Source organism: Apis mellifera, linkage group LG6 (assembly GCF_003254395.2).
Source record: "Apis mellifera strain DH4 linkage group LG6, Amel_HAv3.1, whole genome shotgun sequence".
NCBI lineage: Eukaryota > Metazoa > Arthropoda > Insecta > Hymenoptera > Apidae > Apis > Apis mellifera.
The window spans coordinates 6,643,687-6,664,904 of NC_037643.1; the positions used below are offsets into that span (position 1 = coordinate 6,643,687).

A 21,218-nucleotide genomic window follows, 5' to 3' on the forward strand; every position below is an offset into this window, starting at 1 on the left:
TTGTAATTTAAATAAAATTAGACCTTAATTTAAAGAATTATTTTAATCATTATAATGTTAATTGCAAAACGGTAATATATATATGAATTAAAATATGAAAATTTTTTTTAATAAATATGTTAATTATATTAATTAATTAATTAAAGACGTACTTACTATAAATTACATATATAATTAATCAAATATTACAATTTTTATAATTAAATTATTTATCTTCATATATCTTTATATGTAAAAATGAGATCTTATATTTAATAAAATATGAAAATAGATGCATTTATTTCTTATGTAAATGTTCTAACAAAAAATAAAGTTCTAATTTTATTTAATAGAAACTTTTCATTTTGACAGAACGATGAAGACGTGATTGCATAAATTTAAAAAAAAACAATTTTTTATTAATAAATAATGGTATTCATTACTTCTTTGAAATTAATTCATTGAAAATATTATATTTATTTAAAAATTTTAATGAAAAACTATAAAATTCCTATCTTTATAATTGTATATTAAATCAATGTCTATAACCTATTATAAAAATACTTTTCGAAATAATCAAATTTCATAAATTTATTTATTCGAACATTTTTTTATAATATTTTATAATTGAAATAATTATGAATACTGAAGGTATGAATTATACATATTTATATTTCATTTTTTATAAAAAATTAGGTATGTATGAAAATTATTTACAAATAATTGTATAATATTATATTATAGAAAAATATAAAGATTTATTGTCTACGAATAGTATTTTTAATAAAAATTATACTGCATATAAATCTCAATTTATAGAGATTGATGATAAACCTTATGAAACAAAATGTGTTCTGTGTGATATAAAATTTATACTTCCTAAAAATGAAAAAGAATTCTTGACTCATTTATTTAAAAAACATCGACTTGTAATAGCAGATGTTTGGAATATTGCAAGTCTGAAAAGGTTTTATTTTATTATTATTATTATTATTATTTAATTTATACATGAAGTAATATATTTAATTTCTGTTAATAATTAAGTTTTTATTAAAAATTTTAATGATTTTCAGCTATGTACATTATTGGGGTGTTAAATTTAAAGAAGAGCCTTTGACTAAATTCTGTACAACAATGTTAATGGATTGCACTCCAGATGGAAAACCAAGCAAAAATGAAAGATATTTTTTACTTTCTGATTGCATATCGGAAGATAAAATTTTAAGAGATGAAATACATCAAGCAAAATTGGTATTAATCATCTATATTTTATGTAAATTTTGTTATAGATAATAATAAAATATTATTTTTAATTTTAAGGAATGGATTTTATCAGAACAAACAAGAGAAAGAACAGATACTAATTTTAAACGTGGTTGTATTTTTTGTCGAATGGAATTTTCAGGATTACGTATTACATATATAAAACATTTAGCTCAAAAACATAATTTATATCTTGGTAAACCAGATAATTTGGTATTTATAGATGAATTTTTGGATAAAATTCAAACAACTATTGACAAGTGAGATATATAAACATATTTTATATATTATATTTCATATTATTAAATAAATACCAAACTATATTATTAATAATACCAAACTTTTTTTTTCAGTTTGATATGCATATATTGTGAAAAATTATTTAAAGATCGAACAGTTTTAAAAGAACATATGCGAAAAAAACTACATAAAAGAATAAATCCTAATAATAAGGAATATGATAAATTTTATATAAATAATTACTTAGAACCTGGAAAATCATTAAAATCTAAACAAGTATTTTAAATATATTGCTATATTATATTAATATAATATAATATATTAATATAGTCGCAATTTTGATTAAAATTGATTTTTCAATGCAGAATTTTAACATAATTCGGCTATACTATATATATTATAAATATATTAATACAAATTATATTAATGAATCCTTTAATAGTAAATTTCTAGAAAATGCATAAATATTTTAATTTTTTTTATATTTAGAGTAATTATAAAGAAAATAATGTAGGAGATGAAAGTAGTGAAAATGAAGATGAAGATACATGGTCAGATTGGAAAGATGAAGACATTGGTATATCATGTCTGTTCTGTAATCACAGTGATAAGCATTTTCATCTTATTCTTGGACACATGAAAACAGAACATGATTTTGATTTTGAAATTGCATCAAAGGATTTAACATTTTATCAGAAAGTATGATATATTATATATATCATATATATATTATATATATATGATATATTATATATATAAAATTATAAAATGTTAAAAAAAAATTCAAATTCTTAAATTATTCTATTATTCTTAAAATAGGTAAAAGTAGTTAATTATATCAGAAGGCAAATTCATTTACAAAAATGTGTTTTTTGTGAAATGAAAGTAGATAATATTTTAGAACATATGAAAAAAGAAAATCATTTTAAAATACCTTCTCCAAAAACGTGGGATCAACCAGAGTTAGTATTTTATATAAAAATATAATCATAGTTCATTAAATTAGTTTTTTTTATATTAATAATATAAAATTTCAGGTTTTATTTTCCTATGCATGAGAATGAATCCTTTTTGTATAATTTAGACACAAGTAGTACTAGTGATGAAGAAAATGATTTTGAAAATATTACAGAAGCAACATATGAAACAGTAATAAAAACTAAGTAATAAAAACTTTCCAAAATATAAAAAAAATATTACAGATTTTATTATTTGTATTAAAGGATGAATTTAGTAATAATAATATTGTAAACATTAATTGAATTACATCCTAAAGTATCCTTTTGTAAAAAAAAATATTTATTATCTAAGTATTGATAAATATATTGATAAAATTTATAAAATTTCATTTACATTATAATATATATTACAATATTAACTATATATTAAATAAAATAAAAATAAATAAAATATAGGAAAAATATAAGCATTATAAGAAAAGCAATTTTTTATTCTGAAATAGATAATACTAATCATCTAAAAGAATCTGAAGAGAATAGTCTTAAATATTTATAAATTAGTTTCAAAATCAAATTTGGATTGATTTATATACTTTATAAAAATTTAGTCTAACATTTATCAAACATTTGGAATAATAATAAAACATAATAATATTAGTAAAAATTTCGAGTAAACTTATGTTACTTATATAATTAGAAATATTAAGTTTACATACATTAACTAGGTAATTAAGTAATGTCCATTTATTCTATTTGTAATCCATAATAACAATTCTTCGTTAAAATATTCTAATTTTTCCGCTAGCACAAACTGAAAATATTCATGAAAACTCATTTCTAATACGAAATTAATTTTGTTATAAGTTTCGAGTGTAAATATAAATAAAAATGAATTTTTCATTAAATTTAAATGTGCTTTTCATTTTTTTATATTAACTTTGCATACTTCAGTTAAGAAATACTATAATATATACATAATTTCATTATACAATAACAGAAGAAAACTCAAATTATAATTTAAATATATTCATTTTTATATTTTTTACCAATTTAATTTTAATTACTCTAATCTTTCAAATAATTTATTTAATAGAAATTAAAATTTAATCATAAAAATGATGCAGTGTAAAAATAAAAAAAGATTATCAAACAAATATTTTTTAAACTCTTTTAATAATGGTATTAAAATTAAAGTAGTAGGCATTATAAATACTATTGCTTTTCAGAAAGCACGAATATGTGCAGAAAAATTATATCAACACTTATCATTTAAATTTTCTGTACCACAAATTATAGAAATGTTTCAAGTAGAATGGCATGATTATATTCATAAATTAAAAAGAGTAATAATAAACTACTATTAAAAATATTTATTATATTATAATAATTTAATTATATTTTATGTGTATGTACATATTTTTAGCAAATTGGAGGTAAAATATGGTCATTAACACATACTGTTGCTGTTTTTATAAATGACGAATATCTTGGTAATGAAATAGAATTTTTTTATTATATAAGTCAAGATTATATCTTTACTTTACCTTTTGAAATAGAATATTATGAAAATCTTGCTATTGAATGCTGTAAACGATTTATGGAAAAATCTAAAGTAAATTGTTCATTATTAATTATAAAGAATTTTATTTGTTTATTTTGTATGATTGAATTTAGTGATATAAATTGTATACTAATATAATAATTAAACTTTAGAGGAAATATGTTTATTTCACGTTTTCCATAAATAATTCGTCTATTGGTTCATTCTTGTTTATGGTGAGAAATTCTGTATAATTTCTACAATTTGATCTTATAGAAAATTACAAAATAATCTTATAAAATAAATATACCATTCTAGCTATATTCTGATTTGTTACCATTAACTTGTCAACATTTTTTAAATCTTTGTACTGGATATGATGAATTGAAAGAATGTTATAAAGATGCTTATTATATAAATATGCATTTACATCGTATAGTAAAAAATGGATGGATTCAATGTGGAGGTATAATCAAATGTAATTTAAATTATTCTTTACTTTATTTAAATATTTGTCAAATATTGCTTTTTAGGATATGGAGATACTGAAAGTAATGAAAATACAGAAAGTGTTAAAATATCTGATGAATCTTATTGTATTCCTCATGATCGCAGAGGAGTTCTTTCATTGGCAAATAATGGAAAACATTGTAATGAATCACAATTTATTGTATGTTTAAAATCAAATCCTTGGATGGATCATTTTTATGTTGCTTTTGGGTAATTATATATTTATATATATATATATGTATTTAAAATTATAGTTTAAAAATTTAATTTTAAGTATTAATATAATTAATATAATTAACTAATATAATTAATATTTATAATATTTATTAAAATGTAAATGCAAAATAATTTATGATTTATACAAAGACAACTTATAGATGGTATTGGAACTTTAAAAGCATTAGAAAATATATCAACATTCTATGAACGTCCTATTGAACAAATAATAATTTCACAATGTGGAGAATATATTTTTGGTGATGAAATTAAAATGGAAACAGAATCAAAGATTTTCCTTGTTAGTATTATTGTAAAATTAATAAATTTATAAATATGTTAATATCATTGTATTGTAATCTAATTTAGTTTTTATTTTAGGAACGTCAACCAGTATGCATGGAAGGAGAATATGTAATCAATGACAATATGTTTGATTATTATTCTATTACACCATGGTTTGATAATATTGTAGATGAGATAGATGTTCGTGATACTGCATCGCTTTTGATAGCTGAACGATATTTAAATGGCCTTTATTGTCTTACAACTGATTATGAACCAGGTATTTACAGATAAAAAATTTTATCATATATATATATATATATATATATATATATATATTAATATGTTATATAATTTTTTATAGGGATGGATATGCATATTTATGAAAAAATTTATTTAACTGATATAGCAAGATATGATACAATAAAAGTCAAACTTCATGATTTATTATTGAATTTTCAACCAGAAACAATGACAGAACAGGAAAAAATAATATTTGTTTCAGAAATTTCTAAAATTATTTTAGCTTATATTTTTCGTTATGAATATAATGAAGTAAATTAATTTTAATTAAATATTAAAATTTTAGTTTATTTTAATCAAAATTTATTATTATATAATAAAATATATTTATAATTTATTTAGTTTTGCCTGCAACATATTTCATTGAATAGTCATGCAACAATACATAAAATACTAAAAATTGCGCATGACATAGCATTAAAGGCTATTAAAAAGGCTGAAGCAAAATCTATCATTTCTTTGGAATGTCATAGTTCAAAAATTACGAAGTATGTAATTTAATTTTTAATAATTTATTTTAAGAAATATCAGTTTTTATTCTAAACTATATTTTTATATTTTATGATTACAGGATATTTGAAGCAAAACATGTTACTAACATATTAGTCTCAGAAAATTGTATAACAATATTAGAAAAAATAATAAATAAAGCTATACTATGTTTAATAAGAACTTTCGAAATACAAGAATAAAAAACAAATATTTTTATTCATTATATTTTAAATTCATTATATTTATAATAAATTTACAATAGAAATTCAAATATATAATTAAAAATTGTATTTTTAATACAAAAAAATAATTTATTTTTTAAAAAATTTATACGTAATTTTTCTATATCATATTTTTTATATAATTATATACAGTATATGCAAATTTTAAATATAATACAAATATGACAAACAATTAATAGTTTGTAAAAAATGCATAATAATGAAATATTAGTTTAAAATATTACTGTTTAATTTTAGTAAACAATTTTTTTCCGCGACCTTTAGATCCAGATTTTTTAACACTTGTACTTGATTTTTCTTCAAATAGAGAAATTTTTTCATGAAATGCATTATATAACATTTGTGCTTCATTTTTATTTCCAAGTAATTCAGTAAATTCTTCCTAAAATATTAAAATATATTATTCTATATTTTATATTTACATTCTCAATAAATTTAAATTATGATTTTATATGACATACTTTAGAAAGTTTATTAAGATGATCTAATGATTGTCCTTTACTTAGTATTAAATGTAAATTTTTAGTAGTAACTCCAGGTAATTTTGAAACAAAATCTTGAATACGAGAATTATATTTATCTACTGGTATTTCTTTATTTTCTTCAACTCCAATCTGTGCAGCTTTTATTGGATCTGGTTGATCTTTTCCTCCCTACAAATTTATATTTAAGAAATAAATTTAATGTATTATTTTATTTAAATTTTTAAATTTTATTTTATTACCTTTAATTCCTCGAATAATTGAGCTGTTGCATGAGGACCAGGTGACCATACAAGTTTTAAACGAGGAAAATGTAAAGTCAAAAGTTGAAGTTTTGAAATAATGAACATATTTTGAACATCTTTACTAGCATAGTAATAACCCTATAATTAAAAATTTTTTATGAATTTCATAAAAATCATTTAACAAATTAGAAAATTTTAATAATTAGCATTTTATGGTATATAAAAATATAAATATGTACTTGAAAACAGAATGGTTTATTTGGATCAAATTCTATTAGAAGCATTGGTTTGTTATAATAGCGTGTCATAGCAATAGCTTGATTATACAATCTTCCACTATTTAAAGAACCAATTAAATCAGAGACACTTTTTCTTTCAACACAAATATCTGGTGATAAAATATAATCTCCCACCTAAAAAATCTGATTATTATTTGGAGTAGTTAAGATTATATTCTTTAAATCATTTAAATATTTAAATTTTTTTTATACTTGTAAAGTTACTGGTTCAATTTTCATGCCTCGTGTATATAGTATAGCGGGTAGTTCACTTCGAAATTCTCTCATATCAACTATTACAGTATTAGGAGCTTCAGATATTTTTGGTAATCCACCTTTACGTGTATTCACTTCACTGTCTACATCCGATTGTATTGCAAGACTTAAACAATCTTCAGTTTTTCCATCTTGATCTTCAGGAATAACCATTGTCTATAATACAAAAAATATCATAATATAATTCATATGAGAATTCATTTGAAATATAGTACACATACAGTTTTACTATTAATTAATGCATGAAATGCTTCTTTTTCTCGCCTTAATGAAGTAAGGTATTCTTGTTCTTCCACAGAACCTCCATAAATTAAGAAATATACCTTTAAATCTATTGATGGATTGTTATTTTGATAAACCTATTGACAGAATATAAATTTATGTAAATATAAATTGTTAATAATTATAATTTTTTTTAATTTTATACATACTTCAATTTGTCGTATAGCAGACAGATCTGCTACATACATAATAATATTACTTGGCATATGTTCTGTTAAAGCACGTTGTAATGCCATTGGATCACCATTTTTTTTTAAAGATTGTATCAGAATAATAGGCATATTTTCATTTATACTTGTTAAATCTAAATCTGCAATCTAATAATAATAATTTATATTGAATTGCATTAATTTTATATTATACATATAATAAAGTAATATAATACATAACAAAATATAATAAAATTTTACTTGTGAGCATTCTTCAAATAAAGTTTGATGTTTGATTTCTTCTTTGCTTACAGGATCAGATTGATTTTCCTCTTTAACTTTTTGAGATAATGTTAATACATAAGTATCTTGTTCTTCATTATTATCTTCAATTGTAGATGTGCTTTCTTTTTCTACACTTGTTTCACTTTTTTTAAAATAAAAAAAATAATAAGAATTAAAATGTTTTTCCATGTATTTATATTTATTCCTTTTGAATTAAAGATTTTATTTTTAATATACCTTATATTTTGCATTTCTTTATGAGAAAGTTTTTTCATTGCTTCATAAAGTAAATATTCATTGGCACCCATAGTTAAATAATTCCTTAGTTGATAACAAATATTACGATCATGTACCAAAATGAGGATTTTTTCAGAATTATTTTTTTTTTTATAATCATTCTGAATTTCAAGTAATACTTCTGTTAGTGCTATCCATTTTGGAGTACTTTCAGGTTTCAATTCTATATAAAAATCAATTTTTACATTATAAAATTTCAAATATATATATTATAAATATATTATAAATGTATATTACATATATGCATTATAGTCATAAATCTTTTTTAACAAACGAACTCACCATTTTTTTCATTATAAACTCTTTCTTTTGCATTTTTAAATAAAGCATCTACAGAATCCAACATCAACCATCCACTATTTTTTATAGCATATTCCATAGTACGTAAGCGATTTAACATTGAATAAAATGACACACTATCTTCATATGTTAAAGACCTTAAAAAATTATATTTTTATTTTTTTGTATAGAAAATAAATAAATTATTTATATTTTTTGATTTTTGAAATACTTACGCAAGAAGAGCACGTAATGTTTTTAAATCAGATAACAATTGCTTTGAAGTAGAACTAAGTTGATGCCAAATAGGATCTAATTGCAATTGTAATTGCTTATGAAACTTTTTTGTTATTGCATTTTCAACATTTAAATCATCTAAATCTAACTATAAAAATAAAATGTAAATAAATTTTTATCCTTTTTTTTTAATTGAACATTTTTAATAAAACATACTCACATATTTATTAAGTCTTTTTAATTCTTTTACAATATAATTCATTATATCAAATAAAGAAATTTGAATGTTTAACATTTTAGGTGTAATTTTTACATGTAGTTCGATAACATCAGGCTAAAAAAATTTGTTGACATAATTCTTTATAGTATAATTTATAATATATTATAAATTAATGTTATATTATAAATTAAAAATTATATATTAATAATTTTAAAATGTTACCTTATGTTTTTCTAAACTATTATTTATAAGAGTATGAAAACGTGGCCATAAATATAATTTTTTAACAAACAAAGCTTTCATTACTCGTTCTACTTGCATAAATCCAACAGTAAATGCCAATGCTGAATTAGTAAAGGCTTTGATAAAACCAGTCTATAAGAATTTATGAAAATTTTCTTAAAAAGAAATATTTTTTGTAATTTTAGAATTTTAATTTTATTAATTTTTATTTTTATATTTACTTTATTATTTTGTCTATATAAACGAAGAGCAAATGCTTCTTGATATGAATTTAAAATATTATGTGCTCTATATACAAGAATTCCAGTAACTAAATGTAATGGAATTCTTTTTTTTAATAAATCTACTACAAGAATTGGACCCGACATAAATAATACACCACCTTCCAGATACATTACTTCCCTATAAATATTAAGAAATAATAAACCAAAAATTATATTAAAATTTTGATCCAAACAGAAAATATTGTATACCTTTCATCAGAAGAACATTCAGAAGTTACAACACGAGGTAATTGTTTTAATCCATAATTTTTTAAAAGATCAATAAAATATTGTTCATCATGATTTGTAGTTCCTAAAACTATAATTAAGTTTCCAGGATCTATATAAGCTCTTAATATATTTGCAAATATTGTTTCTATACCAAGTCCCCTAAAATATAAGAAATATAATTATATATAATTAATATATAAAATATATTTTATATATATATAATACATAAATAATATAATAATTACTTTGCTATAATAACTAATCCATCTTCATGGAGTATTTCCAAAAATATTTGGTTTTCGTATTCCAACATGATTAATTAAAGAAATTATTATATCATTATATCAAAACACATATGTTAAAATAAAATATGAAAAAGTAAATCTAACAAATACCAAGTAATGTATGCAGAAAATGATGATTCTTGTTCCTGAAATAATAAAATTAATTATATCAAAAAGTTATATATAAATTATTGTTTTTAATATTTCTATATTTTAATATATACCTTATTATTATGAATGTCTGAATCTTTATTATATGATATGTTTTCTGTATCTATTGTTTGATATACTAAAAGAATATATTTACTATTTTTATGTGATGGATGTCCATAAATTCCTATACTAACTGGTCTTTTAAAACTTGAAAAAAATATTGTTATTAAGATTTATATATAGATTAATTTGTTCATAGAAATTTATGTTTAATATACCTATCTGGAATAAGAATAGTATCTTCTCCACATGTAGCAGAATGAAGACAATATTGATCTGGTTCATAAGTTGGTTTTGTTATTATTTGTGAAGCATATAAATCTGCATCTCCAATACTATGAAGTATAAAATAAAAATAAAAATTACATCAATAAAAAATTATATTTCTTTTTTTTATTTATAATATATTAGATTTTATATAAGATATAAATGATTAATTAATATTATATTATTTTAATAGTTTACTTACTCAGATTTTAATATTATTTTAATAAAACCTTCATAAGCTAAACTGTAATATTTGTATGAACCTCCTGGAACTTCATCAATTATATAATGTAATAATTTATCTTCATGTGATAATACATAGGATATTTGCTAAAATAAAATAAATTTATTATTTTAAAGAAATTCCAAATTATATATATATTAAACAAACATGCTTACCAAAATAAGAAAAATAAAAATATTCCTCATAGTATAATGAATTTTAACATGATCAACATGCAATAACCATAAACTTTATATTAATCTGTAAAAATTTCATGAATATTTTATTTAAATAATCTTTTTCGCATATAATATTTGTATTAAATTAAACATAATAGTTAATAAAGTTATAATTTATAATTAGATTTTATAAAATCACATAATAACTATATACATTTTATTATATAAAATCACATATATCAATTACATAATTATATTAAAAAAATTATAATTTATATATTTTAAATATTTTAAATTAATCTTCTTTTGTAAATTTTGTTATATACCTTTGGTTTTGTAAAAGATATTTGAGGTTAATATATTTCAAAATGATTTTTTCTAAATATTAATATTTTTTGTAAAAATAACATTATGTATATCTTTCTAAATAAATTATAGAATATTTTATAAGTGATAATTAAATAAAATTTATTTATATTATATATACAATTTTGTAATTAAAATTTCATAAAATTGCATTTATCAAATAAAGTTTAATAGATGTCACTTAAAATATTCACGTAAGTGAATTTTTTAATTTTTTTTATTTAAATTTAAATAATAACATGTGTTATTTAAATTTATTTAAATTAAACTATGCATATATTGATAGTCATATATATATTTTTCATTATTTTTATTATTTTTCTTTTTTTTTAAAATACAATTTATTTTTATATTTTGAACAAAATAATTTCAAATATTTTTATATATTAATAATATTTCTTATAAAATATAAAAATAAAAACAAACATTGATATACAATATAAGACATAAAAAAGGATAATTTTTATTTAAAATTAAAATAATAAATTAACATAATTTTTATGCAATATAATATTTATAACTTTAAAAGCTTTAGATTGTTCTATAAAAAAATAATTTTCTTAAATTTAAAAATTTGTTAAAATTGACATCTAGCAATTCTAGATATATCGATATAGAAAAGATAGAAATTAATACATTCAGAATTAAATTAATACATTAAATTAATAATTATAAATTTTTTGAAATAATTTTATAAGGAATTAAAAGTACGTAATAAAAATACAACCTGTATATACATATATATAATAAATTTTTGCTATGATACGTATCAAAGTACTTTTTTAAAAATCTCTTGCTATATACTAGGTATTTTCCGTAATCAAATATGATATCCTTTATTGATATCCTTATTATTAGGAAATGAGATTTGATAATTATTACTTTATAGTAAAAATTACTAATTTTAATTAATTTTTAGAAAAAAGGATTCGTTTATTTAAATGAAAGAAAATATATTGTGTTTCCTAATGAAATTCTTCTTCTTTATAATTTATTATTTAAATATATATAATAATATATACTATCGATATAGTTTTTATGTTATTTAAAAGTAAAAGTAATTGTAAAATATATGAAATTATAAAATTATGAATATTTATATAATGATATATAAAATTTTATAATTTATTATTGCACCAATCAAAAAATTAATAATTTTACTTATGCTTAGTTTCTATTTAGCAAGTGAAATAATTTGTACTATTTTCATGGTGGAAAAAATTCATATTTTATATGCATTTTTTATTGCATAAATAATATGTTATCAGAAGATATTAAAAGATTGTTATCATATATATGTTTTTTGTTATTAATGGTCCATCGAAATACAACGCGGTTACTTCAATTTTGCCAGTGCAATAGGATCGGCCGGTATATACTTTTTCCTACATCGATATAAGCTACCAGACCGGTAATAGTCTCTCTTTCTCACAGGGTGTAAACAGGCCTATGACGAGTCTGCAGGAAGGAAAAAGAGGGGGTGAGGTAACGCGAGTGAGAGTGTCGACTAAGGACTCCTGGGTAGTGATGTGTATGGCGCCTTATTATATAGCGATGGGAGCAATATCCTCTTGATCCATTTTCAATACTTTGATGATTTAAGATCAATTATGAATATAAATAATAATATTTTATAATAATAATAATAACATTTTAGGAATTTTTCATATCTTAATAAATCACTTGAGAATCATATTATTATATTTAAGTTATTTTGTAATATAAAAGTCACTTTATTAAAAAATATAATTATATAGTAATATGTATAAATAAATGTATATATTATATACATAGCAATATATATATATATATATATATATATATAATAGCAAATAAAGCTATTTTGATAATTATATGTGTAATAGTCATTTAATTTATCTATCATACACTGAATATTATAACTACTTCAAATTCTTAATAAATATTATTAATAATATATTTAAATTTCGCAAAAAATAAGATTCAGTTATCGAATACCTTGGAAATACAAATTCCTCGAGGATCAACCCTATCACTAGGCAGTATGCCTGTGTGTACGAATAAAGAAACTTAGGTACGCGGTGAATCGAGCCTAAGCATGCTGGAGTGGGGACAAGAGGGAAGGGAGAATGGCGGAGGGTCAAAAAATGTGTAGGTGCGCGCGCAGCTGCTTTGTCTCTGTATCGTTGTATGGTGGGGAGTTGGCCGGACCACGAGGGGCCACAGGGGTCCGTGAGCGGACCATGGCGGACCAAAGGCGACTGCATCCTTTCAGTCGGCCGCTGAACCCGCGCGCCGTGCGGTTGCTCGTGTGTGTATTGCACTTGACTTCGATTTATCGTGTAATATTCTTTTTTTTATTCTCTACCGCAGGACTACGCGTGTGAGGTTTTTTCTATTTGCCGGTTATCCATCCATATCTAAGGTAACCAGACAAAGAGAAACGACAAAGCTTCCTTTCAAAGACCTTTCCTGATAAACAGGATCACGGACACACGCTTACGGATTTTTTGGTGTACATCTCTAGATTGTTTTCGTGCGCGGGCGTAACGCCGACGTGAAGTTCTTCTGCATGGTAAGTATCAAAAGTGTTAATTATTTATAAAATTTATCACATACGAATATATTGTGTTTCTTTTATCGGTTTCGAAATGTCATAACTTCTTATTTGTTAAAAAGAGTATACAGTTCTTGCCCCGCGTTTCTTTTGTCTTGCTTTATAAAAGAATATTTCATTTTGCTTAGAAAATTCACTTCAATTCGATATTGCCAACGAATTCGTTTAAAAGAAAAAGAACGAACATTGGGCAAGGTTTTCACACGTGTATGCAAGTATATAGCTTCGGGATATGATAAAGTGACGTAATGATGAGGAAAAAAGAGAATTCGAGGTAGGTTAGGATTTCGATTGAAAAACACTGTACTGTTTTTACCGCGAAAATACAACTTATTTCTAATTTCGCATATTTGTTATAAGAATATAACATAACGAAACTAACGAAAGTGATATTAAGATGAAACAATATCGTATATTCTTTGTTTCATTTTCTGTTCTGTAATATACTTCTAGTTGATTATAATAAACATTATAATAAAAATAAGTCAGTTTTATAACAAAAATAATTAAAGAAAATAATTAAAAATATAAACTCTGAAGGAATAATAAATAATTTTATATAATTTACTAATAGAAAATAGAGAAAAAAAATCATATTATACAAAGAATAAAATGCAAACTAAACGACTTATAAAAAAGATATCTGTTTCAAACTAACATGTGTACTTAATAGTAAGGATTTAGTAAGTGTGTAATTTTATATATGCACTATCGAAAGTGAATATTGTTATACATATATTTGAAAAATGGATATACAATTAGTGCGCTTACGTGTATGCATAATATTGATAGTACTTTTAGCAATAAAAAAGTGTGAAACTGTATATACAATTATATCATATAATTATATTATATAATATAAGGTACTTGGCATAATATTCGAAATGTGTCTTCAATGCAATGAATATCCGTTTCTTTATCCGCTTATTCATGTTATTTTCTATAGAGAAAAGTTAAAAAGTCTTTTTTCGTTGACTAAATGGTGAAGAGATAATTTGAAACTTGAAAGAAATTATAAATTATATTTAATTTTAGTTACCAACAAAAATATTAAGATTTTATTGATAAATTAAATATGAAATATTGGAATATTTCCAAAAAAAAGAATATATTATTTTTTTATATTTCTTTTTCTTGATTGATAATTTGGAATAAGGATAAAATAATAAGGAGGAAAAAACTATTGTATTAAAAATTGTAGATATTTTTATGATAAAGTAATAAAAATTATAGAATTTTATAAAATTGATGAAAAGTTTTCATTAATATTAGACAAGTTCTTTTTTTTTTTTAACGGACCGCGGCAAAAATTTAAAGATATAGCAAAGAATAAAGAAATAAAAAAAAGAGAAAAAAATAATTGTAAATTATCGAATCTTAAATTTTTAATCAAAAAACGTAATGGAATAATTATATATTTTCTTTATGAATTATTATTTGAAAAAAAATCATAAGATCTTTATTATTGATAAATTGATATAAATACAAAAAATAAAATATAAAAACCATAATTATAAAAATTAAGATAATTTGAATAATAATTTAAAAAATTATTTAAGAAAAGTACAATAAATTTCATCTAATAATGGAAATGTTAATAAAATTTCTATTGTTTTCATTTGAATGAGAATACTTGGAGTAATTTTAAATATCCTTTACAATTTTATTTTAATAAAACATTATTGTAATTATTTGAACGTTAACATCGATTTCTTGTTTTACTACGACGAAATAAAAAATGTTTGAATAGTACAGATTTTTAATAGTGTACATAAATTCTTTTTTAAATTATTTAATGAAAGAAATAAACAATGATGAAATGCTATCCAACTATTTATATTTTAAAATATATTTGTATGAATGAACAGAATGACAGATACAATCTTGAATTTAAATGTAATTTAAGTAGAAATATTTTTATTACCCAATATTTATTTGAATATCGATTTATCCTTTTAATTTTTTCACTTTCCTTCATAACATTCTTCTTATTCTTTTCTTCCTTTTTTTTTTTGTATTTTCTAAACTTAATTTTAATAGAATAAAAATTATATTTTCTAATACAATAATAAAATATCGTCATCCACTCTTGTGAAAAGATTTGATAGAATTAATTTTCACGTTTCTTTCAATACAAGAATATTAATTGCGAGTAGAGCTTTTCGAAGAGCGCGATTGGTACACGCGATCTAAATTTAATGAAACTGCTCTCGAACGAAGAAGGATCTCGGAAGATCTCGATAGTGATCCGGAGTTTGATCTCAGGGCTAGCCATGAACAGCAACTCTCGAGTTGTGCCAACTCTCCAACACTAGTGTCGCAGTACGACAATCGATCTCTCGGCTAGAACACGTATACGGAACGCATTTTCAGGTCTCGTTAATCTTATCCGTCGCGTTCGATGGATCGGTAAATTTCTACATCGTTTTACACGGGGGTAGAAACGAATAATTGGTGTTATTAACCGGGGAGATTTATTGAACCTGATAAGTAAAAGAAGAGAGTTGAGCAAACAGTCGAACTATTCTAATATTAAGTATATTAATACAATAAAATATAATATTATTTCTTTTCCTTCCTCCCTTTTTTGTTCTTCCTAATATAATTTATAATTCTCACTTTTCCATCGTTTATTGAAATCATAAGAAGAGATTATTTTAATTTTAATTATCAAAAAATTTGAATACCAGCTTTGATGAATCATCTCATATATGTATATCATATAAATTCTTTTCTTAAAGATTTAATCTTCCAATTAAATAGTACAAAATATATATATATATAATCCCATTTATTAGGTTCACAGTACTGTAAAGAGATTTTATCGATAAATTGAGATGGAAACAACTTTTACTTTGATATTTCTCACGATAAAAATAATCGATTTCACAAAGATATGAAAGATTTAAAGATTCATCTTAACCGATAATTCTCAACATTTTTATAACATTTTTCATACATACCATTAAAATTCAGAGATTCCAATATCATTCAAATATCTTGCATCTTGTATCTTAGGGATTTTGTAGCAGTTAAGTTTGAAGATCTTTTTTTCCCCCTTTAAAAGATTCATTTTCTTCCAGTATTTAATCGAAAGGGGATATAATTATATTGTTATTAAAATTTCCATTTTTCTTATTTTTTTTTTGAATCATAGGATTTACAAGGGTGACTGCACCGATGACCTTATTTCCCGCCATCTCAGTTTTATGACTTTTCCTGTGTATACATAAGATATACGGAGAATTACGATCGGTCGGGTACTTTACTACTTTCAGGATTGTGCACGCTGATAAAAGACAAAGCCAATATTTAGATTCGTTATCGATTGAACCTTAAAACTTGCAGGATTCATAATCAGACCAACGCCATAGACTTTCGATCAGTTTTCTTACGCTCGAGCACGATCCTATTCGATCTTTCCAAGATTTTTCATCCAATGATAAAAATCGTATTCGAATTTTTCACATTTTTGTATTTATTCATTATATAGATAAGAAAATCCTAAAGATATATTTTAGGTTAAAGCGTTGTAAGTAATTTATCCTCCAATCATCTAATAGCTCAATACTTTGTTGGATGACCAACTATCATCACCTTTGAACTGCAGAGAAAGTGACAAGGAATCCTGTAAATCATGTTATCTATATCGATAACATGTTATGAAAAATATTTATTTTTAGTAGTTAGTTAATGAAATATCAAGTCTGAATTTAATATATTAATTCTTATTTGATTTCAAATTCGCAGTAAATAAAAAAAAAAAATAATAAACTTCAGTACAACGAATCATTTTATTACTTACATCCCTTTTTTTTCTAAATATTTCATATATTTCTTTTTAATATAATCATATTCAGAACAATGTACATTATTGTACATTATTTTGAATATATATTAATATATCTATTTTAATCAAAGTGCATTTTTATTCTTGTTACATTTGATATTCTTCAATTAAAATATTACCAAGAATTCAGAGAGGTAACGATATAAAATGCAGGACTTCTTTTTGATCGAGAAGTTTATCTTCTTCCTCAGACTTGTTTTTCAACTTTCAACCGCGTATTTTTTTTTTCTTTTCTTTTTTTCCTTCCTACCAGTGGTTCGTGTCAAGTCCTGCAACACTTTGCAAAAATAAATTATGTTCGTATAACGCAACGCGACTAGATCTTAAATCTTCGAGACCGGCCTTAAATCTCGATCGTCCCACATGTTTTGTTGTGTGCGTATATGTAGATGGATCCACGGAGGACCGGAACATGAACGAAAACTGGTGCTCGAATGAAAAAGGAATCGGTCCCTGGACAGGTCAGAAAAATTCGTCTCTTTGAATAATTTATTCGGGTTGAAAACGAAAATACAGGCGATATTCAAATTAACGTGAAAAAAAAGCTGACACATCTCTTTGTATTATAAAGAAATTAGCTCGGAGAAGGAAAGATGCTGCGAATGAAAAGATTTATTTTTAAATTAATTGTTATTTTTATTATTTTTGTAACACAATGCTATAAAAATCATATCGATTTTTTATTCTCTTCATTTTAAATATATAATAATTGACATTCTTTGTTAACGTTATCAAAGAGTTGTTATTTGGAGAGTTGTTTCATTTAGTTATCATCTATTTTTAATTTCTACAACTCTTCTCTTATTAACTTGAGAGATAACAATTTCATTATTATTAAAGTATTATTAAAAAAATATTGTAAAATATGTTTTCATTAATTGAAGATTAATTTTTGTATTAATCTTTAAATTTCTTTTATATAATAAATTATAACATGATATAAATGGAAAATATTTTAAATTCAGACATACAAAAGGACAATCTGATAAATCTTTGAAAGAAATAAAAAAAAAGAAGAGCGGATGAAGAGAAAAATAAATTACAAAGATATTTCGTATTCAGAAGGAAACAAATGGGGAAAGTCGACGGGCCTGTTCCATCTCGGATTTGTCAAGCCACAATACGTTGGCCCTTGCATTCAGCTTTGTGTGGGTCTTTAATTGGCCATATTTTTAACTCCGAGCTGGGACTGGCTCACAGCGATAATTTTTTCTTTCGTTCCCTGCACTTACTACGCGTTTCTGTTTCTTCATCGTGAAATTTACTGCCTCGCCTTGCATGCTTAAGTTCATAATAAACTGCGAAACAGCTGGAAATTTGTATAAATGGAAATCGATAGAAAAATATCTCTAGAGATAACATTAATTTTTTTTCTTCTAAATTTGCATATCTCTTTCTTCTTCTCCTTTTTTTTTTCTGTATCATAACACACGATTAATCTTAAACAATCTCATGATTTAAAAGATTTTTCAAGATCATAATACAAAAAAAAAAAAAGATCGTTCTTCCAAAGAATTCAATTCATTTTATAACATTGGATAATTGTACACACAATTTTTTAATAATTATTCTATCATTTCTGGGTCACCCTATAAACTTAAAAGAGATCATTCACGGAGATCAAGCTCGATATAACAAAGGGAAAGAAGAGAGAAATGAAAATAGCAGAAAACCGTGTTTGTCATTGAAAAGGTATAGGAACCGTGCCAAAAATTCTGAAACGGCGTGGCGTCTACTTAACCGCAGGCAGACAAGAGGGGCATTGTTCCCGCTTCGGTGAAATCAGTTCCGAGTGTACCGGTGTATCATTGTCAATTGTAAGAGGGTTTCTTTCTCGCATGAATCCACCACAGCACGGAAATCCATCTCCTACGATTTATCCCAGTTTCTCGTTAATCGTCAACTAGCCTGATAAAAAATCCTTGCCAAATATTTTCAATACGTATCTCGTTTCGATCTATTTCTCCACCTGCATCCCTTTCATCTTGCTACTATCTCTGCGCACTATTCCTTCCTATATATGACGTCATATAGCGGAGTCAATGACAGCGGACTCTCCTATCGGCTTATCGATGGTGTACGCATGGCGTCTCGTTAATACCCTCGCAACACGGGAATCGGAACAGGATCGACACGATGGGGGGGAAGAGATGCATGGTTGAGCAGTGGTGGGAGGACGAAGCGGGATATTGTCGAGGCGTAACAGATCAGAGTGAAAGTTGAGGCACGACTCGAGTAAGGAACGGAACGGCGGCTGCTCATCGACATCTTTCGTTCTTCTCTTTCTCTTTCGTTTCTTCTTTCCTCATTGCGGCGTACAATGCGAAGAAGAAGGGAAGAAGAGCCGGAATCACGAGTTGAACCGGAGCCCGAAACGATCGTGTGCACGCTTTCGTGCCTTTGACTTCTCTCGACGCAACGATTACGCGATTATATCACGGCGTGTCCCGTTTCTTTTAAAAAGGAAAACCTCCCCCTTCCCCCTGGCCCTCCCTAGTCTGTATGCATGCAATATCGAGAGCTTGTCTTTCTCGCTCTCTTTCTATGCCTATCGCTCTTTTGACGCGCTTTCTCTTTCTCGCTCCCTCCCTCTCTTCCTCAATCGACGTTACATCCTTTCGTCACGATTCGTGCTGACGTCCCATCGAGCGGGTAGTGTGCACTTCCGACCAACTGGTCAACCACTCCACACGCCACTTACGCACTTAGACCCGACGAAAGGGTCCTCACGGCTGTTTCAGTCTATTTTTATCATCGGCATTTCTCCCCGTGTGTATGTATCTCTGATATATACGCATATCATTTCACTTTTTGCTTATTTCAGATTCAGGATCAAGCCGTGAAACTTTGACTCTCTTTTTCATTTGTGCATCTGTTAATTGAATTAATTGAACTTTGATCTTGATTCAATATAGGCAAGAATTTTTGTATATGGAAGTCTTTCAAGTGATATTAATCAGAAATATCATTTTCTATCTTCAGTTTCACAATTAAATAAATTTTTTATAATATATATTTTAAGAAATGTTATTTTTATTCTTCAAAAAATCATATTTTGAAACCTAAAAATTCAAAATCTGAATATAATAATATAATCAAATTAACATTAATCAAAAAAAAATTTCATAAAATTTGATAAATTAAAAATATTTATAAGAAGACTGTTAATAAAGGAATGAACTTAACCTCAATTTTTGCGTTGAAAAAAGAAAAAGGGTATTTAAATGAAAGCATCCGGAAACAGCTAAATGTTTAGTAAAATATCAAATTTCACAACGTATATAATTGCTGAATCAGAAATTGTACAACTGTAAAGTCAATGACTCACTGTAACTACATTCAATTTTGACAGTGACGCGACGCTGGTTTCGTCTATATCAAATTGGATCCATTTATAGACTAGGGAGAAGACAAGATTTATTTCAACCTTTTCAAGATGTCGTG

The 21,218-nt window shown here is 23.9% G+C and overlaps 4 protein-coding genes across 7 annotated transcripts in view; 3 read left to right on the plus strand and 1 right to left on the minus strand.

Moving 5' to 3' along the window:
* The first annotated feature begins 335 nt into the window (after window positions 1–335).
* On the plus strand, window positions 336–2,758 carry LOC412545 (zinc finger protein 277). Its single transcript, XM_006564089.3, has 8 exons — window positions 336–630; window positions 724–946; window positions 1,053–1,230; window positions 1,300–1,502; window positions 1,596–1,758; window positions 1,972–2,181; window positions 2,302–2,444; window positions 2,520–2,758. The coding sequence occupies exons 1-8, from the start codon at window positions 618–620 to the stop codon at window positions 2,647–2,649; spliced, it is 1,263 nt and encodes a 420-aa protein (XP_006564152.1). The 5' UTR covers window positions 336–617; the 3' UTR covers window positions 2,650–2,758.
* Window positions 2,759–3,527: 769 nt separating this feature from the next.
* Window positions 3,528–6,007, plus strand: LOC724323 (problable inactive peptidyl-prolyl cis-trans isomerase-like 6). The gene is made up of 10 exons (XM_026441547.1): window positions 3,528–3,784; window positions 3,865–4,053; window positions 4,155–4,217; window positions 4,300–4,447; window positions 4,515–4,701; window positions 4,858–5,008; window positions 5,089–5,272; window positions 5,357–5,547; window positions 5,638–5,783; window positions 5,867–6,007. The coding sequence occupies exons 1-10, from the start codon at window positions 3,557–3,559 to the stop codon at window positions 5,985–5,987; spliced, it is 1,608 nt and encodes a 535-aa protein (XP_026297332.1). The 5' UTR covers window positions 3,528–3,556; the 3' UTR covers window positions 5,988–6,007.
* LOC725405 (DNA repair endonuclease XPF) overlaps window positions 6,003–21,218 on the minus strand; it is a 35,447-nt gene continuing 20,231 nt past the window's right edge. Inside the window, exons 2-23 of one of the 2 annotated variants that reach the window (XM_026441546.1) lie at window positions 17,730–18,227; window positions 16,888–17,568; window positions 10,960–11,044; window positions 10,763–10,890; window positions 10,512–10,628; window positions 10,298–10,440; window positions 10,042–10,117; window positions 9,776–9,955; window positions 9,524–9,704; window positions 9,282–9,434; window positions 9,060–9,173; window positions 8,839–8,987; window positions 8,606–8,760; window positions 8,264–8,486; window positions 8,003–8,168; window positions 7,742–7,909; window positions 7,532–7,669; window positions 7,248–7,466; window positions 6,996–7,169; window positions 6,754–6,894; window positions 6,491–6,682; window positions 6,003–6,411 (exon numbers count right to left, since the gene is read on the minus strand). In XM_026441546.1, the coding sequence (XP_026297331.1) occupies window positions 6,250–6,411; window positions 6,491–6,682; window positions 6,754–6,894; window positions 6,996–7,169; window positions 7,248–7,466; window positions 7,532–7,669; window positions 7,742–7,909; window positions 8,003–8,168; window positions 8,264–8,486; window positions 8,606–8,760; window positions 8,839–8,987; window positions 9,060–9,173; window positions 9,282–9,434; window positions 9,524–9,704; window positions 9,776–9,955; window positions 10,042–10,117; window positions 10,298–10,440; window positions 10,512–10,628; window positions 10,763–10,890; window positions 10,960–10,989 (3,009 nt within the window). In that variant the 5' untranslated portion in view covers window positions 10,990–11,044; window positions 16,888–17,568; window positions 17,730–18,227 and the 3' untranslated portion in view covers window positions 6,003–6,249. Of the gene's footprint in view, window positions 6,412–6,490; window positions 6,683–6,753; window positions 6,895–6,995; window positions 7,170–7,247; window positions 7,467–7,531; window positions 7,670–7,741; window positions 7,910–8,002; window positions 8,169–8,263; window positions 8,487–8,605; window positions 8,761–8,838; window positions 8,988–9,059; window positions 9,174–9,281; window positions 9,435–9,523; window positions 9,705–9,775; window positions 9,956–10,041; window positions 10,227–10,297; window positions 10,441–10,511; window positions 10,629–10,762; window positions 10,891–10,959; window positions 11,045–16,887; window positions 17,569–17,729; window positions 18,228–21,218 lie in introns of those variants that run through there. The other variant, XM_026441545.1, reaches the window with a different exon arrangement.
* Window positions 13,542–21,218, plus strand: part of LOC412917 (probable serine/threonine-protein kinase dyrk2) — a 222,230-nt gene continuing 214,553 nt past the window's right edge. For 2 of the 3 annotated variants that reach the window (XM_026441544.1, XM_026441543.1), the window contains exon 1: window positions 13,543–13,882. The gene's annotated coding sequence lies outside the window, so the exon portion shown is untranslated. Of the gene's footprint in view, window positions 13,883–21,218 lie in introns of all 3 variants that reach the window. The other variant, XM_026441541.1, reaches the window with a different exon arrangement.

Coding starts and splice junctions, on each gene's coding strand:
- LOC412545 (XM_006564089.3), top strand. Junction 1,231..1,299: donor AAATACATCAAGCAAAATTG/GTATTAATCATC, acceptor TTTAATTTTAAG/GAATGGATTTTATCAGAACA. Junction 2,182..2,301: donor ATTTAACATTTTATCAGAAA/GTATGATATATT, acceptor TTCTTAAAATAG/GTAAAAGTAGTTAATTATAT.
- LOC724323 (XM_026441547.1), top strand. CDS start 3,557: ATGATGCAGTGTAAAAATAAAAAAAGATTATCAAACAAATATTTTTTA. Junction 5,009..5,088: donor CAGAATCAAAGATTTTCCTT/GTTAGTATTATT, acceptor TTTTTATTTTAG/GAACGTCAACCAGTATGCAT. Junction 5,548..5,637: donor TTCGTTATGAATATAATGAA/GTAAATTAATTT, acceptor TAATTTATTTAG/TTTTGCCTGCAACATATTTC.